The 17,210-nt window shown below is 39.4% G+C and overlaps 1 protein-coding gene across 2 annotated transcripts in view; it reads left to right on the top strand.

The window, feature by feature from the left end:
- IFTAP (intraflagellar transport associated protein) overlaps positions 1-17,210 on the top strand; it is a 76,183-nt gene that overhangs the window by 15,428 nt on the left and 43,545 nt on the right. For both annotated transcript variants that reach the window (XM_047775957.1, XM_047775958.1), the window contains one exon: positions 5,166-5,321. In XM_047775957.1, coding sequence (XP_047631913.1) covers positions 5,189-5,321 — 133 coding nt within the window. In that variant the 5' untranslated portion in view covers positions 5,166-5,188. The remainder of the gene's footprint in view (positions 1-5,165; positions 5,322-17,210) is intronic.

Below are 17,210 nucleotides of genomic sequence, written 5' to 3'. Positions count from 1 at the left end.
GGCCTACGCCAGAGCCACAGCAACTCAGGATCCGAGCCTCGTCTTCGACTTACACCACAGCTCAAGGCAACGCCGGCTCCTCAACCCACTGAGCAAGGCCAGGGATCGAACTCGCAGCCTCATGGTTCCTAGTCAGACTCACCAACCACTGCGCCATGATGGGAACTCCCCCTTAGAGCTATTTAAATTATGACTGAGAGCAGAGAACTCATTTTGCTTGCTTAAGAATCCCAGCAACTGGAGTTCCCATTGTGGCATAGTGGTGACAAACCCCACTAGTATCCATGAGGATGCAGGTTCGATTCCTACCTGGCCTTGCTCGGTGGGTTAAAGATCCAGGGTTGCTGTTAGCTGTGTTGCAGGTTGCAGACACAGATTGGATGCCACGTTGCTGTGGCTGTGGTGTAGGCAGGCAGCTGCAGCTCCAGTTGGACCCCTAACCTGGGAACTTAAATATACCACAAATGCGGCCCTTAAAAAAAAAAGGCAAAAATCCCAGAAACTAACCTCAAGGACATGGGAATGGAAAGACCCTGAATGGAAGATGAACTGCCTCTGAAACAATGAGGATGACATTAACTAGACCACCACATGTCCAGTTTCGAGATGGTTATTGGAGCTGTCTGTGCTGTTGTGCAAGTAGCCCCCCACCTGGGCACCCTGAAGCGCTCCTTTCCAACCTTCGCCTCTTAACCATTGACTTGGAGATGGCCTTAGGACAGGAGTCCACCATCTTCGCAGGTTGCTGGTCTTCTGAATAAAGCAGCTTTTCCTTTTCTGCTGACACTTGTCTCTCAAGTATTGACCTTTCGAGCCATGAGCAGCTTAACTTGGGTTCAGTACCAGCCTCATCCAGTTACTTGTCCTTTCAGAGAGCACATGACACTAACTGGCTTGGGCGGTTGTTAGTTTTGTTATTTGATAGGAGAAAACGAGATTCCAAGGAGGGTTGTGTGATTGTCTTGCCAGCTGTCAGTCACTTGGTCAGAAGAGCACTGTTTGGTCTCCGAGTGAAGTTTAGTCATCCAGGTAGGGCAATACCTCCTCTCAGTGTTTCTTACTGGAGGGTGTGATTGTCAAGTGTTAACAATTTACCAGTTGACATTTGTACACATTTACCTATCATCATAATATGCTCTGGGTCTTTCATGTGGAGCTTTAAGCCTTAAAACAAAAACCAGACCAAAATAAAGGATCCTGTTATCCAGGCAAGTGTCTCTCTCTCTTCCTTTTTTCTCTTTTAGAAAAATACTTCATGACAAGAACACAAACGTATGTGAAAGGTAACTGAAAAAGCATTGCTTCCTTCTAGAAAACCGCTAGGATTTGCATAAACCACTTGACTGTCTGGTAAATGATTATCTGCTCAGTCAGTCTCTGGGGACTTTTAACATGAGGTCGTTCATATTTTTATAGATAAGGAGGGTTCTAAATTTGAAGCTGGGTAGGTATTTGTTAAACTCTGTGCGTAATGAGTTTGTAAACCTGGATTTTCCAGAAGTCTTTAAAAAGTCAACAAAAATATAACCTCCTCTGTATTGTGATAACCACATGAATCAAATGACAGGCCTTGAAAGATTTCGAGTTTGTGCTGTGTACAGCCTATTAATTATCTGCCTTTAGTAAAACTGAGATGTGTTAAGGCTAAAAATGCTCGAAATATACCAGTTTGAGAATTTCAGAGAAAGTTTAAAGGAATTTCTGCTGTTACTCTTAAAGCATCTGCGATAAGACTCTTCCAGCAATATGAAATACAACCTGGCTGCTTCTCTTTGGGATTTGCTTGCTGAAGTAGATTACTTGAGATGGTTTGAGAAAGGGGTTGATATAATACAGTGTTGGAATTTTGCTGGGGTCCACTTTTGGAAAAGCAGATTGACATCGACATACTTGTAATTAAGTACATGTCCTACTGATAGTGAAATAATAGTCACCTTTGAATTTATTGTTATTTATTGTCTAGCTACTCCGAGCATGATATATTAAACTTTGGCTTGCTGAAGCCTGGCAGTGTTACAGGTACATTTGCATAAACTGTAACTGATGCTTTTTCCCATATCTAATTTTCAGATACTAATAGCTTGAAACAGTTTCTTCATTTCGATTTGGCATATAGCTGCACTTTGATTTTCACTTGAACTTCTACAATATTATGTTTTATCTAGGGCTGTAATGCCTCACAAATTCTCTTGAATGATGTGTAGGTAACATCAGTACCTTCAAGGTCAGAGGGGTCATAGTCAAAACATCTTTAGGTAGACAAGAGCAGAATTCTAACACTGATCCATCACCATCATCATCATCATCATTGCTCACATTTCCTTTTTTTTTTTTTTTTGTCTTTTCTAGGGCCACTTCCTGCGGCATATGGAGGTTCCCAGGCTAAGGGTCTAATTGGAGCTGCAGCCACCGGCCTACGCCAGAGCCACAGCAACGCGGGATCCGAGCCACGTCTGCGACCTACACCACAGCTCATGGCAATGCCGGATCCTTAACCCACTGAGCAAGGAACGCCAGGGATCAAACCTGAAACCTCATGGTTCCTAGTTGGATTCGTTAACCACTGTGCCACAACGGGAACTCCATGGCTCACATTTCTCAAGGCCCCTTGTCTCATCCTCATGGCAATCTTGGGAGGTACGTGAAGCTTCACAATTCCTATTTAAAACCCCTGAGGTCAGATGTGTTTCAGAATTCAGAATTTTTTGGGGGGTTTAGAAAGGTCATCAGGGAAAATGCTACATGCTACAGAAAATCCCCAGTGGGGTCTGGGAAAGCACCTCAAAAGCAAGCCCATTAGTATTTTTTCAGGGAGATGTATGAGTGGTTACACTGTTCATATGGAGCAAATAAAAGCCCTCAACACTTTCATGTTCATTCAGGCTAGGTTTTGCCACTAAATGTGTGTGGGTATCATCTTATGAAAACATTTTTTTTTTTTCCTGAGAGATTTTTGGTAAATACCAAATAAAGTTAAAAACGGACACCAGATTTTCACTGTTGTGAAAATAGAAAAATGTGGTGCTTTCTCTTCCTGCTGTGCAGTATTATTATTATTATTATTTTTTGTTATTCCCCATGAGTTCCACTACTACTTAGGCTGTAATTATTCTGCTTTCTGTAGAGAGTCATTTTTCTCAAAACTATGTAAGAATCATATTTTGGACAGAATGAATGAAATGTAGCAAGATGAAGTATCACAACTAAAAACAAAGTTTGGACTCTGCCAGGATTGAGGCATTGTGTCTTAGCTGATAGGCATTAGTTAGTGAAGCAATTGATGAACTGTCAATGTGAAGGGACCACTGGCCTGTGAACGTGATCTTCAGGTATACAGCAGGAGTGCACTATTCAGAATGTGAGAGTTAGTCAGATCTCACTGTCTCCAGACCGTATCTGGAGACTTGTCATTTCTTCATGGCTTATTTTATTTTATTATCTTTGCTTTTTTAGGGTTGCAACCATGGTATATGGAAGTTCCCAGGTGAATCAGAGCTACAGCTGCTGGCCTATGCCACAGCAACACCAGGTCCGAGTGGTATCTGCGACCTGCACCACAGCTCACGGCAATGCCAGATCCCCTACCCACTGAGCGAAGCCAGGGATTGAACTCACATCCTCACGGATACTGGTTGGATTCGCTTCTGCTGTGGCACAATAGGAACTCCTTCATGGCATATTTTAAAGGGATGCAGGCAGTGTGAAATCTTTTCCCGGTATATTGATCAGGAGGTGAGGGGACTTGAAGCCGTGTCATATAAGGTACAGTGATTGGGCATATTTAGTTGAGTGTTTAGCCAACTTTCAGCAATATTTCCCTGTAGTACCTGCTCAGGTGAGTAATTTTAACTTAAGACCAAGGGACTTCCAGCTCTATCCCACATCTTGAGCTCTGAAAAGATATGGACCCTGCCTTTTATGGGTTCCAAGTCTGATAGAGGACTCAGAAATGTACACAGCTATTTCCAGCACAATGTGATAAGTAGACCCAGTATAGAGAGGCAGCACAGAGAAATTAAGATTTTCTCTTCCTGTAGTGATGGGAGATGGAGAGCGAAAGCCTTCAGAGAGAAGCTGAATTCTGAGCTGGGTTTTGAAAAAGAAATTTAAGTGAATGAAATGAGAAGATTGAGAAAGGACCATATAGGCTTGTTCAACTATTTGAAAGAATATTATGTAAAAAGGATGGAAATTATCCTGTCCCATCCAGGGGCTCAGGCACCAGTTGGGATAGGGTACAGGGGAACAGATTTAGACTCAATTTTAGAAAGAGGCTTTAATAAAACTGTCCAAAGCCTTCTTGGAAACGTTCAGAGTTCTCAGTTCCTGGATGTGTTAAAGCACAGACATGTCAGGTGTTTGACAGCAATAGTACAGTAGTGTGTGTGTGTGTGTGTGTGTGGGGGGGGGTTATATATGTCATGCAGTGAACAGAGAAACATAGTGAAGTAATTAAGGGCATGGGTTCTAGAATCAGACTTCTAGAACTAGCACTTCTACCTACTGGCTCTGTGATCTGATCTAGAATTGTTATGAAGTTAACATAGAAGTGCTCAGAACACCTGATACCTAGTGGGTACTAAATAAGTAACCAATAAATATTAGCTACTATTATTGTCATTGGATGGATGGTTGGTTGACATAACCTTAGATGTTCATCTCGCCTTGAAAGAGCTTGGATTTCTATTAGTGTAACTGTGTGGTGATAGTCCTGTGAATTAAGAAGATGGGGGAGTTCCCTCCGTGGCTCAGTGGTTAACAAATCCAACTAGGAACCATGAGGTTTCGGGTTCGAATTCTGGCCTTGCTCAGTGGGTTAAGGATCCGGCGTTGCTGTGAGCTGTGGTGTAGGTTGCAGACGTGGCTCAGATCTGGCGTTGCTGCGGTTGTGGTGTAGGCCGGTGGCTACAGCTCCGATTCGATCCCTGACCTGGGAATCTCCATATGCCGTGGGAGGGGCCCTAGAAAAGGTACAAAGACAAAAAAAAAAAAAAAAAGACAGTAACGGGGAAACTGAAGCAAAAGTAAAATTGTTCACTGACCTGGTAACTACCTTGATTTGTCCTTTGGGGACCGTAGAATTTTTCCACCTACCCATCTAGAGTATTTTCAGGAGAGGTCAGTACCGCACAACTCTGTAGCTCATGTTTGTCTTTGTCTTGTAGATAAAGTGGCCTCCTAAATAGGAATGCCTGTCCAGATAACAGAATTGGAGACAATGGATGAAGATCAGTTAATTGAAGAAGTCTTGGATAAGTTTGTTAATTGTCATGAGCAAACCTATGAAGAATTTCTGAGCAGTTTCACTCATCTTTCAAAAGGTAAAATGGAGAAGAAAACTTTTTATGGCAGTAGAGATAAAGAATTTCCTTATAATTTTATGTCTTTGCTGTCTTTTCAGAAAGCCTATTGAATGAGCATTCATTCATTCCATTTCTTTGATCAGGTAATTGTCATCAGGGCATTTGCAACTGATGCATGTAAATACCAATATGTCTATCCAGCCAAAAGTTGTATTATAGAATCAGAGTCATTGAATTTGAGAACTAAAAAGAACCTGAGAAATCATTATTAATATAATCCCTTCATCTTATTTTTGAAGAAACACAAGTGCAAAGAGTGGAGGTTTTTTGGGGTTTTTTTTTGCCATGTCTTGGGCTGCTCTCAAGGCATATGGAGGTTCCCAGGCTAGGGGTCAAATTGAAGCCATAGCCACTGGCCTATGACAGAGCCACAGCAATGCTGGATCTGAGCCGCGTCTGTGACCTACACCACAACGCCCAGCAACGCCGGATCTTTTAACCCACTGAGCAAGGCCAGGGATTGAACCCACAACCTCATGGTTCCTAGTCAGATTCGCTGACCACTGAGCCACGACAGGAACTCCAAAGAGTGGAGGTTTTTAAAAGCGTGTTTAGGGACTTCCCCTTGTGGCACAGTGGGTTAAGCATCCAGCATTGTTCCTGCTGCGGCTCAGTTCACTGCCATGGCATGGGTTCGATCCCTGGCCTTAGAACTTTTATATGCTGTGGGCGTGTCCCCCTCCCCCCCCAAAAGCATATTTAAAACATCTAAGAAATACAGCATAGTATAGGGTATGTAGTCCCACTGCACACATTTGGATTCTGGCATCATCACTTTCTGGCCTGGGGCAGGGTTCACTGGGTGAAGGGGGAATGTAGTAGTAGCTTAAAGGTTGATGGTTAATTGAGATAATCCATGTAAAACCTTTAGCATAGAAGCTAACACATAAATACACAACGAAGGCTAGACGTTATTATTGTTGCTATTGTGATAATGATGGTACAGTTTCTGTGGAATGGGAACAACCTTTAGATTGGAAGTGATAACTGAAGCCCCAAGGGCCTAACCTCTGCTGTGTTTTGTTACGTATTTGGTTGTCTCGTACAGTATTGTTACTGTTTTATTGAGCCAACATTTAAAAGTTGAGAAATTTTACATAAGTGTTTTTTGGTTTTATTTATTTATTTATTATTTATTTATTTTCTTTTGTCTTTTTGTCTTTTTTAGGGCCACACCTGCTGCGTATGGAGGTTCCCAGGCTAGGGGTCCCATCAGAGCTGCAGCTACTGGCCTACACCACAGCGACAGCATTGTGGGATCTGAGCCACATCTGTGACCTACACCACAGCCCATGGCAGTGCCGGATCCTTAACCCACTGAGCAAGGCCAGGGATCGAACCTTCATCCTCACGGATACTAGTTGGGTTCGTTTCTGCTGTACCACAACGGGACTCCTCCACATAAAATTTTTGATTTGCTTTTTTTTTTTTTTTTTTTTTTCTGATTAAGTGAGAAGATCTGTTGCTTCTTGTTTCACTGATGGCAACATCAGCTGGAGTTCAGGAGCGTTTGCCCCGGGACCTGCCTACTTTGACAGGCTCTCTTGCTCTCACACACTCTAAAATCGTGTGTGTACCCGACCTGCTTCTTTTCACTCAGGTGGCTCCTGTAGGCATTTGTTCTGCCACTGGCTTGCTGTCTGCCATGGTCCTTCCTGGGTCATGCATCCCCGTTTGGGAGACTAGAGGCCTAGATGCACCTTGGACTCAGCTGAAGGGCTTTTAGAGCAGCTTGACACCCAGCCCCCACTGGGACCTTGGAATTGGGATTTTTTTTTTTTGTTTCTTTTTCAGTGCCTCTGGTGATTCTCATGAATACCCAAGGTTGAGGACAGGGAGTTTCATAATCTCTGAGGTCATGTTAGCCTCATGATTTGAAGTCATAGTTCATGTGCCTGAACAAATGTAAAAGGGTAGTTATAATGAAGAAAAGGAAAAGTGATTCTAATCTGTGTCCTTTATTGTATGGGGTGGTGGGAATATCTTTATCTCTTTTGTTTACACTTAAGGGAAATAGAGAATTTAGGAAATATCTAGGTAACTTGAGGCTATGAACGACCTATTTTGGCATGATATGTTGATCAGATTTGTCTTGATAATGGCCAGATCATCTTTTGTTCTATGATCTTGGGTTTAGAAAGGTGCTTGCTTTCTCCACGCCTAATGATTTTGTTCCATATTTTTTGAACCCACACATGGCAGTGTGAATGGGTGGGGTAGGGTGTGGAAACAAGGGTAAAATAGGCGGAATTAATGTGTTTTGGTATGTCAATGGCGTTTTGGTAATTCAAATTATTTTAGAAATTGTTTGTAAGGCTGACTTTATTTTTGTACCCTGAAAGAGTAAGAACTTTTTACAGGGGCTTAGATATTTTAAGGAGGCTATACTGTTTTTGTTTTGGGAGTAAGGAGTCTATTCTGTTTTCAGATTTCTGTACGATCGATCGTTCCATGCCGAGAAAGAAACTATTGCAGATGTGGTGACTTCATTTTGAGCTCAGTTTTAGGACCCAAATTGAGCTGAAATAAATGATGACGCGAGTCACATAAACTGCATCTCCAAGCACACTCGTTTTTTTTCCCTTTCAAAATATCCCTAGGCACCAGTTCACATTATAAACTAATGACCTGAAAAAATTCCTCCTAAAGCACAAAGAGTTGTGAATGCAAAAATAGGTCTTAAATCAGTAAGGGTCCTCCCGCTACCCCCAAAATATTTAAATACCTTCTGAAAAACCAAATAGGACTTAGGGTCAGGTCTAAGAGTTGAATGATAGCCAGCAGAATTGTTCAAAGTGAATGTAGTTAGTTCTGTTTTAAGGAAGATGTGAAAGGTGTTTCTTCAAAGTTTTCTCCCTCTTTCCAGCCCTTCATTTGTCTTGGTATATGTGGTTATTTTGCTGATATGAAGAGGAATCTTTTCTCTCTTAAAGTGGTTATCAGCACATATGCTTATGTACATTTCTTACTAAGTTTAGTTTCTCGAGTCCATTGCCATTTCCACTGATTGACTGCTCTATTTATTTTTGTAATAGTTATATGCCAGAATGCTTATGGGATTCATTTTCTTTCTAAGAGTGTTAAAGGGGTCAGTAATCCTATTAAAAATATTTCTTTGGAAAAAATTAAACTATAGCCTTATTGAAGAAATTCACATTACTGCTTCAGACTCTTGGAAAACAGTTGGAAACTGTTAATATTGGAGCATAATTCTCACTGCAGTGCATTTATGTTGATCGTGTTTTGCAGTTTTTTTTTTAAACAGCTCCTTTTTTTTGATCATGGTACATATTTGATGATAAATCCAATGTTTTATTAAAATGTTTAAAGAGACATATTAGTTTTAATTATATGAGTCTTAAGCAGACGTTTATAATTGAACTATCAGTAGTGTCTTCAGTTTAAGAAAGTAAGACCGCATTGTAAGATGTGTATTAGAAAATCAGCATGCAGATTTTGGCTTTGTTCTTTATCAGTGAAGACATTATTATTTCTCTGACCTTATTTTGGATAAAGATGAGAGGCTCACTTTCAATCTTTGGTATTTCAGTTTCTTTGTGAATTTAACTTATAGGCCTTTCTATAATATCTTTCTAAAGGAAAAAAATACTTCCTCCTTATCTGTCATCGTTCTATCACTTTTTAGGTTATAAAAACACTGATGTAAATACTTATATTTGATTTTCTGTTAATGCATTTATTTTTTCATTTAGTAATACTCTGTGTGCCTTGTTATGGTCTGAGTTACTTGTTTTAGAGGTGGAGGGTTCAAAAATAATCAACATAGAGGTTGTGTTCTCAAGCACTCAGACACACACACACACACACACATCATCATCATCTTTGTTCTGATTTTGTACTTCATGCTCAATGATTAATTTCCGTTAAGGTTGGCCATTTTACCAAGTTTAGCTTAAAATGCTTTGGAAATTGAAATGAATCTACTGTGATTTTATGATTAATTCTTATATAAGACTTTGTTTTCCATTCTCGTTTCATTCTTAAAATACCCAGGATCCAGTTTCTCAAGTACTTTTACCAGTTCCTATATTACCACATAATGACTCACTGCCGTATTTTGACTCACTGCCATATTTATCTACTTTAACCTGTTTTCTTAGGTTGAGACCAAAGATTTTGTTTCTGATTGTGATGTTTAATTTTGTTTCTATTTCTTTATGCCATTCTTATTTCACTTCCCATACATTGTGCTTTTAGCATTTTATTGTTCTTTCAACAAATCTTTGGGGAAAAAAAAAAAACAATTCCTGCCAATCTCCCTTTCTCTCTTCATACTTGTTAATACTTGCATTAAATTCCGCCTTAGGTAGAACATTGTATGTTTAAATGTTCTGGACGAATGGCCATGCCTCTGGCTTTATAATCTCGTGGTTGTCTAGTCTTTGATTGTTCCAAACTCTTAGTTTCAAAACCTCTAACTAGGTTTCAGTTTTTCTTAAGTTTTGATAATCTTAATAATCCTGAGAGACTCTGACCTTATCTTATTAATAAGCAGCGAACATTTATTAAGTACTGGGCGTTATGCTTAGCATTGCACCTGGATCATCTCAATTCATCTTTATTATAACCTAGTGAATTTCTTTTTTACATTTTGATTTTTATAATTTTGTATTATTCTCAACTTACAGATGAGGAACCCAAGGCTTAAGGTTAAGTAACTTGCTATTATGGCCTAAGCTGTGTCCCCTCAAAATGTATCTGATGCAGCCCTACCTTGCAAGGTGACTCTTTGAAGGCAGGGCCTTTTAAGAGGTGATTAAAATTAAATGAGATCATAAGGCTGGGGTCCTAATTCAATCTGACCAATGTCCTCATAAGAGGAGAGGCACACCAGATAAGCCTAAACAGAGAGAAAAAGACCATGAGAGGACACAGTGTGAAGGCAGCCACCTGCAGGCCAAGGTGAGGGGGCCTCAGGAGAATCCAACCTGCCAACACCTTGATCTTGGACTTCTAGCCTCTAGAAGTATGAGAAAATAAATTTGTTTTGATTCAGCCACCTAGTGTGGGATTTTGTAATGGCAGCCCTAACAGACTTGCCCAAGGTCATATAAGTAGTTAGTGATGGAATTGGATTATGGGCCTAGTCATTGTGGCTCCAAAGCCTATACCCAGAATCATTTTGCTTTTCTGCCTTCCTTACAACATCAGGCAATTCTCGAGATCTGGGAGTCACTGGCATGTGGTTAATATGAACCATAGGATGGATGTGCTACCTCAAAATATAATTATTCTGTCTTCTCCAGAGTGTAAACTCCATGAGGGGTGGTTGCTTGGGGTTTTTGTTCACCATTATTTTTCTAGTGTCTAAAGCACTGCCTGGTAATGTAGAATAAGTAGATGCTTAATAAATATTTGTTGAATGAATGAAACAAAAAGAGGATAAGAGAATACAGACTAGCAGAAAGACAGACAGGAGGGCATCAGACCAAACCCTACTGAACATCTACATTTAATGGCCAGGCATAGGAAGAAGAGCCCGTAAAGGAGACTGTGTCATGATGCTCTGCGTTTGGGTTTGATATACTGGCGAATTGGGAGTCAGAGTAGAATTTCAATGCACACACACACACACACAGTGCAAGTGATTTTGAAAGACAGAGGCAAAGAAGGAGAGAAGCAATTAGAGTCCTGGAGACTAGCTTAGCTAGGAGGCTGAGCAGAAATATGCATGTGGGGGTATGGACTCCACTAGGGCAGTGGAGGAGGAGATGGAAAGGAAATAGGGCCAATGAGATGCTACAAGTGAGGGAGTTAGAACCTGGATAACAGGTTCTAGGGAGAAGAGAGTCAAAGATGAGTCACAAGTGTTTTGCTTGGAGATCCTGAGACCCACCAAGGCCAAGCTGACTTGTTCATATTTCTCGTTTCAGAAGCCTTTTGCTTTTTTTCCCTTATCGAATGTATGTTCTGTCAAGAGCTTAGAATCTTAGGCTAGGATTTGGTTTACACTCCTGGACTGATAAATTTTGAGTTGTCAGTTCAGCCAAAGGAATATCACCACTCATACTTGACAACTTCTAAAAAATGTAATTAAAAATGAAACTGGTGACAGCCCATAAAACAACATGTTTCCAAAGTTGACATATCATTTTGGTCCCCAAAGCTATTTTGAATTTGAATGTTAGAAATGCATCTTTAAACTTCCATAGGGGGACAGAGAATCTTTTCCCCATCTAAAGAACAAATTTAAAATCTCTTGCAGAAAAATACCACAGAGAAAAATATAGAAAGCAGCTGGCCCTTTTTACCAATTTCAGAGCTGAAAAGGAATTTTAGTAGAGCATAAGAACAACTTTCTCTCATAAAAGAAAAATACAACAAAACATAATCCTTGCTTTGTAGGCTTTTGCAGTTGTTTTCTGTTGAGTATTCGATAGAGACCAGCAGGCTTAGCATTGTTTTGATACCCTTGTAACTGGCAGATTGCCTGCCAGCGGAAGTTGGAAACGAACTGACCAGCTTTATGCTTCCAGGTGGCACTTAAGCCACATTTTCTGCACTGTTGTTATCAGTCACTTAATTCCCTACTGAATATTGAGTGGTGTTTTTAGTTCACAGGCCATTTGCAGTGTCTTTCTGTTTCCTTTTTTACATTAGCCACATTAAGAAAAAAAGGCAACTCGGGAAGCACTTTTGCAAATGTTGAGTTTAACAGTAAAGTGCACTATTGAAAGTAGCCCTAAACATGCTTTCACACAAGACATAGACCACTGGGATGTTAACTTCAAGAGAAATTTGTTGACGGCATCATAGGGGGACTTGCTAATAAAAACAATTAGGCAATTAAAAAAAACCCCCACCTAATTAATCTGGCATCCCAAGGGAAAGAATAAGGAAGCAGTGTTATTGATTGAAGGATTGATTTTTTGGGGGGAGGGTATTGCTGAAAAGAATAAAAGGAGAAGAAAAGAAGTTCATGGTTTTATATTGGTCATAAATTTAGTAGCTATCTGTATATGACTTCTTTAACATGTAACATTAAATATCACATAGAACACTGAAGGAGAAAAAAAAGAAATATTGAATGAAGTGGATAAATTATTATTGCAGAGTTCTCTGGAAGAAACAGCATCAGCTGTTTAACCTGTTCTTTCTCTTTGGGGGAACATCTGCAAACTGTAATTAAGCAATTTTCATTTGTTTCTCTATTTCTTTTGTCATCACTAAATCACTACACTTAGGGAACAAATTGACAAATTATGAAACACAGAAAACTGCTGGTTCAGTTGCAGAAGGAAATTCTCCCCCCCCCCCTCAAATTATGATGGATTTTGAGCTGATCAAGCCATTTTGTTTAGATATATTAGCATAAATCTTCAGCTGCTGTTGTTATAATTCATATTCATTCTACACATGAGTATTTGGTCCATAGACAGTCATTTGTTTTCTGTGTCTGCTGTGGTTTAGGTATAATTGGATAAGGAAAGAAAATGTATTTAACTATTTATAGCATTTTGAATTATAATCATTCACTTTATTTTCAGCAGTGTTTTTAATATGTAGTATTGTGTTATAATAAATATTGTTTCTAGTGTAATTTCTCAATAAAGTAAGATATTATGAGGAGTTTTAAAATTTGGTTTATGTCCAAATAAATGAATCCTTTTCTTTCTATCTTTATAGCTTTTCAACACATTTATTATATAGTTTTTTTGTTTTTTTTTTCCCCCTCACCCACAGCATGAAGACGTTCCTGAGCCAGGGATTGAACCTGAGCCATAACAGTGACATTGCTGAATCCTAAACTTCTAGGCCACCAGGGAGCTCCTATTATATAGTATATTTTATATGTGAATATAAATTAGAGGTGAACTTACTTAGGCAAGTGAAATTTTGAACATTTATAAAACACAGCAAATAATTATTCATAACCAAAGAAGCTTAAAATGGTTATTACCAACCTTTATGTAGCTAATTTAGACAATATTAAGTATATATACATTTGTTGTGTATGTGTCTCTCCTTGTGATATTGTTTTTGCTCATTGTTGTCAACATGTTGTTATATTTGATGGAAAAGGGTAAGTTCCCGGACTTGAATCTGAGGTGGTTATGACTCTGTCCTTTGATTCGGTGAATGGGCACTTATTCAAATCTGGGTGATTTTAGCAAAATTTTCCTTCAGCCATAGAACAATGATATTTACTTTGAAATGGTCAGCTAAACCCAGAGGGATACAAACAGGAAACTTTATTTTAACCAAACTCATATCTTATAGGAAAACTCAAACCACAATTTGTCTAATATGAGATTTTTGGTTTCTTTGTTTCTTCCCATTTGGATTTATTCCAAATAGGAAAGATAGAAGTGCATCAGTTAGTGCATTCTTCTTGTAGCCCACTGCTCCCTTAGCACAGTGAGGATCCATGATATTTTCACATGCTTTTTGGACTTGGCTTGCCTTTGCACTAATTTTTGTAGTGTGCAAATCACTGATTAGAAAAAAGGGATTGTGAATCAAAAACTGCTTTTTTTTTTTTTTTTACCGCCTTCTCCAGATTATTCTTTATGTGACTTGTAGCCAGCCATCTAATTTCTGGGTATTAGGTTTAGTTGCTAAACGTATTGTCAATCCAGTTCTTCTTGCTAATGTTGAGGTCATGTCTATATCGACTGTGTTCCTGCTGTAATTCAGACATGGCGGTAGAATCTGGGAAGACAAGATGAATGAGACAGAGTCCCCACTTTGATATGCTGTTCTTATTTCATTCTGCGTGCTTGGTGTGTCAGACGCTCTAGATGTGTGAGGGCACAATAGCAAGCTATGTTTGTAGACTGTGCAGTTACAGGTTGGTTGGTAGGGCAGTACTTAACTACCCTTTCCATACTGCTGATAAAACAATAAGCAGAGTATTGCCTTTGGTTTTGGAGTTTCATTTTTAGGTTGAATAACTACTTAATATGAGTGAATAAGGAAGCAATAAGAATGATTACAACAGTGGATTTTCAGAGTTTTGCTTCTTTTTTTTATTTCAAGCTTTTTTTTTTTTTTTTTCAAATATATTCAAGTGATGTCTCCGAGTACTCTGAAAAAAAATGAGGGAGTGTGAAACATGTACAATTTAAGTCTGTTCTTTCATTGTTCTCAAATGGCAATGCACGAGTCCTATATTATTACACATTTGTACAGAAGAGGTTATTCTACCTTATAAAGTTTGAAAACTTCTAAGAAGCATTTATTTATGAAGGAGACAGAAAAAACATTATTCCAACTTTCTCCAACCTGTGTGAGTAAAAAAGCTTTCTTAAGGAGATGCATCCTTGTGTAGGCAGGCAGAAGGGCATGATCTCAGGGCGAGGGGGATTTCTTAGGTTAATGGGATTTAGTTTTATGAAGAATTTGGTACCCTGCTCTGATATTTCTTATTCTGTTGTGGGCAGGGCCAGTGTAATGGAAAGGATGCTATTCTAGTATAAGATTCAGACATTTATTAATTCTTTAGACTGCAGGCCTGCCGGTTATTCTCTCTGAATCTGTAAATCCAGGATAATTCTGTCTGTTCAGTGCATCTCATGTGATTATGGCGAGAATCAGATGAAATATACATGAAAGCACTTGGTAAGGTTTAAAGATTTACTCAAGTGTGAGGTTTTATGACTATGGGGACTATTTATGATTTAAAAGAGGAACATCAAGGTTAAATCTTAAAGAAACTTTGATTATACAATACAAGAATGTAGAATAGTGTCCACAGTGTTAGTTATCCACACCTATTCTTTGAAGTAGTTAGAATGAGCTGTGTAGAGGAAGTGTGGTATAGTGTCTATGCACTGTGTGTATTGTATAGTGTAAGACCATGTAGTGCAGAGAATAATCCTGCACTGGCCTCTTGTGGATGGACTAAATGCTATATCTGCACATAACCTTCAGCCAAAGGTATTTATGTGCTTTGACAAAGAAAGATAAGGTATCGGAAACTTCTTTTTAGTTCCAGGAGTTCCTGGTGGCCTAGTGGTTAAGGATTTGGTGTTGTCCCTGCTGTGGCAAGGGTTCAATTCCTGGCCCAGGAAACTTCCACATGCTGCAGCTGTGACCAAAAAAAAAAAAAAAAAAAAAAAAAAAGAAAAAGCGAGGGGGGGGGATTCTTTTTAATTCCAAAAATTTAGATTCTATTCCATGGAATGTTTACTTGGAACTCTTACCTTAAGTACATAAAAAGATCACCCGGAGATGCTGATAAAAATGCAGGTTCCTGGGGATCAGTTCCCGAATTCTGATTTACTAGTTCTAGTGTGCAGCCCAGGAACCTTGGCTTTCATACCAGCTTTGAGAAATATACCTGAATGAGATTAAGGAGTGGTATGGGGAGATTCTGTACTTTTCTGTATATTGCATTTCTCTAGGAATAAGTTCCATTGCTTTCATTAGCTTGTCCATACTCTTCACTCAAAGGGTAAGAACAGTTATTTTACTTTAAATACAATTTTTTGTTTAGTGTTACCATTTAATATTATTTAAAAAGCATGATAGGTTCTAGGAATAACTTTACTGTGATTGTGGTAATCACTAATACAGAGAGTAGAATGTAAAAGCTTACAGAATTTTAGGGCGGGCTTTGTCTTTCTTCCTTTTTGTTTTTTTGACATCTCTAGGGCCGCTCCCACAGCATATGGAGGTTCCCAGGCTAGGGGTCGAATCAGAGCTGTAGCTGCTGGCCTATGCCAGAGCCACAGCAACGCGGGATCCGAGCTGCATCTGTGACCTACACCACAGCTCACGGCCACGCCAGATCCTTAACCCACTGAGCAAGGCCAGGGATCGAACCTGCAACCTCATGGTTCTTAGTTGGATTCGTTAACCACTGTGCCACGACGGGAACTCCTCCTTAGGGTGGGCTTTGGTTCAGCATATATTCTGTCCCAGTTCTGAAGGATTGTAGCGCATGTGTCTGTGGACCAAAGTTACCTGTCGCAGGGAAATCTGGCTACTTCTCTTGCCAGAAGAACTGTGTGTTTGAGTATTTTACCACTAGCAAGTACACAGGCAAGGGAGACCACCTGGGCTTTGAAGGCATCTTATTGCATGTACTTCTAGGAAATGCCCCTCCAATAATTTTATATTATTATATATTTTATATAGTTTAAATCATATAGAATATTTTACACATGAAGGTACTTGGTAAGTTTAAAAAATTTACTCAAGCATAAAATTTTATGATTAGGGTAACTATGATTTAAAAGAGGGACCTCAATTTTTTTTTTTTTGTCTTTTTGCCATTTCTTGGGCCGCTCCCGAGGCATATGGAGGTTCCCAGGCTAGGGGTCGAATCGGAGCTGTAGCTGCCAGCCTACGCCACAGGAGGCGAGCCACGTCTGCGACCTACACTACAGCTCACGGCAACGCCAGATCCTTAACCCACTGAGCGAGGCCAGGGATCGAACCCGCAACCTCATGGTTTCTAATCGGATTCATTAACCACTGTGCCATGATGGGAACTCCAGGAACCTCAAATTTAGGTATCAAAGGAAACTTGAACTTAAAATATAGAAAATAAAAATGTAAAATATTGTATATATATGTATTTTTTTTCCTTCAGTATTTCTAGGAAAAACTTCTTAGGAAGGATGGAGGTGCATGTAGTTATTGTCCCTGGATTGAGGGCTAGAAGAAAATGCTTTTCATCTCTATACAGTTTTTGTTCATGACAGGAATGTTAGAGAATACAGAGTGTTACCAATACATGTGCATATATACAGACACAGCAAAACAAAAAACATACTCTTTCTATAGCAGTTATATTTACTCTATGGCCACTCAGAATGAAGCTTACATTTCCCGTTCTCCCTTGCAGTTGGGTATAACCATCTGACTAAGGATGTGCCA

Source organism: Phacochoerus africanus, chromosome 4 (genome assembly GCF_016906955.1).
Source record: "Phacochoerus africanus isolate WHEZ1 chromosome 4, ROS_Pafr_v1, whole genome shotgun sequence".
NCBI lineage: Eukaryota > Metazoa > Chordata > Mammalia > Artiodactyla > Suidae > Phacochoerus > Phacochoerus africanus.
Note: the sequence above shows the minus strand (reverse complement) of the source record. Positions and strands in the feature narration are given on the sequence as shown.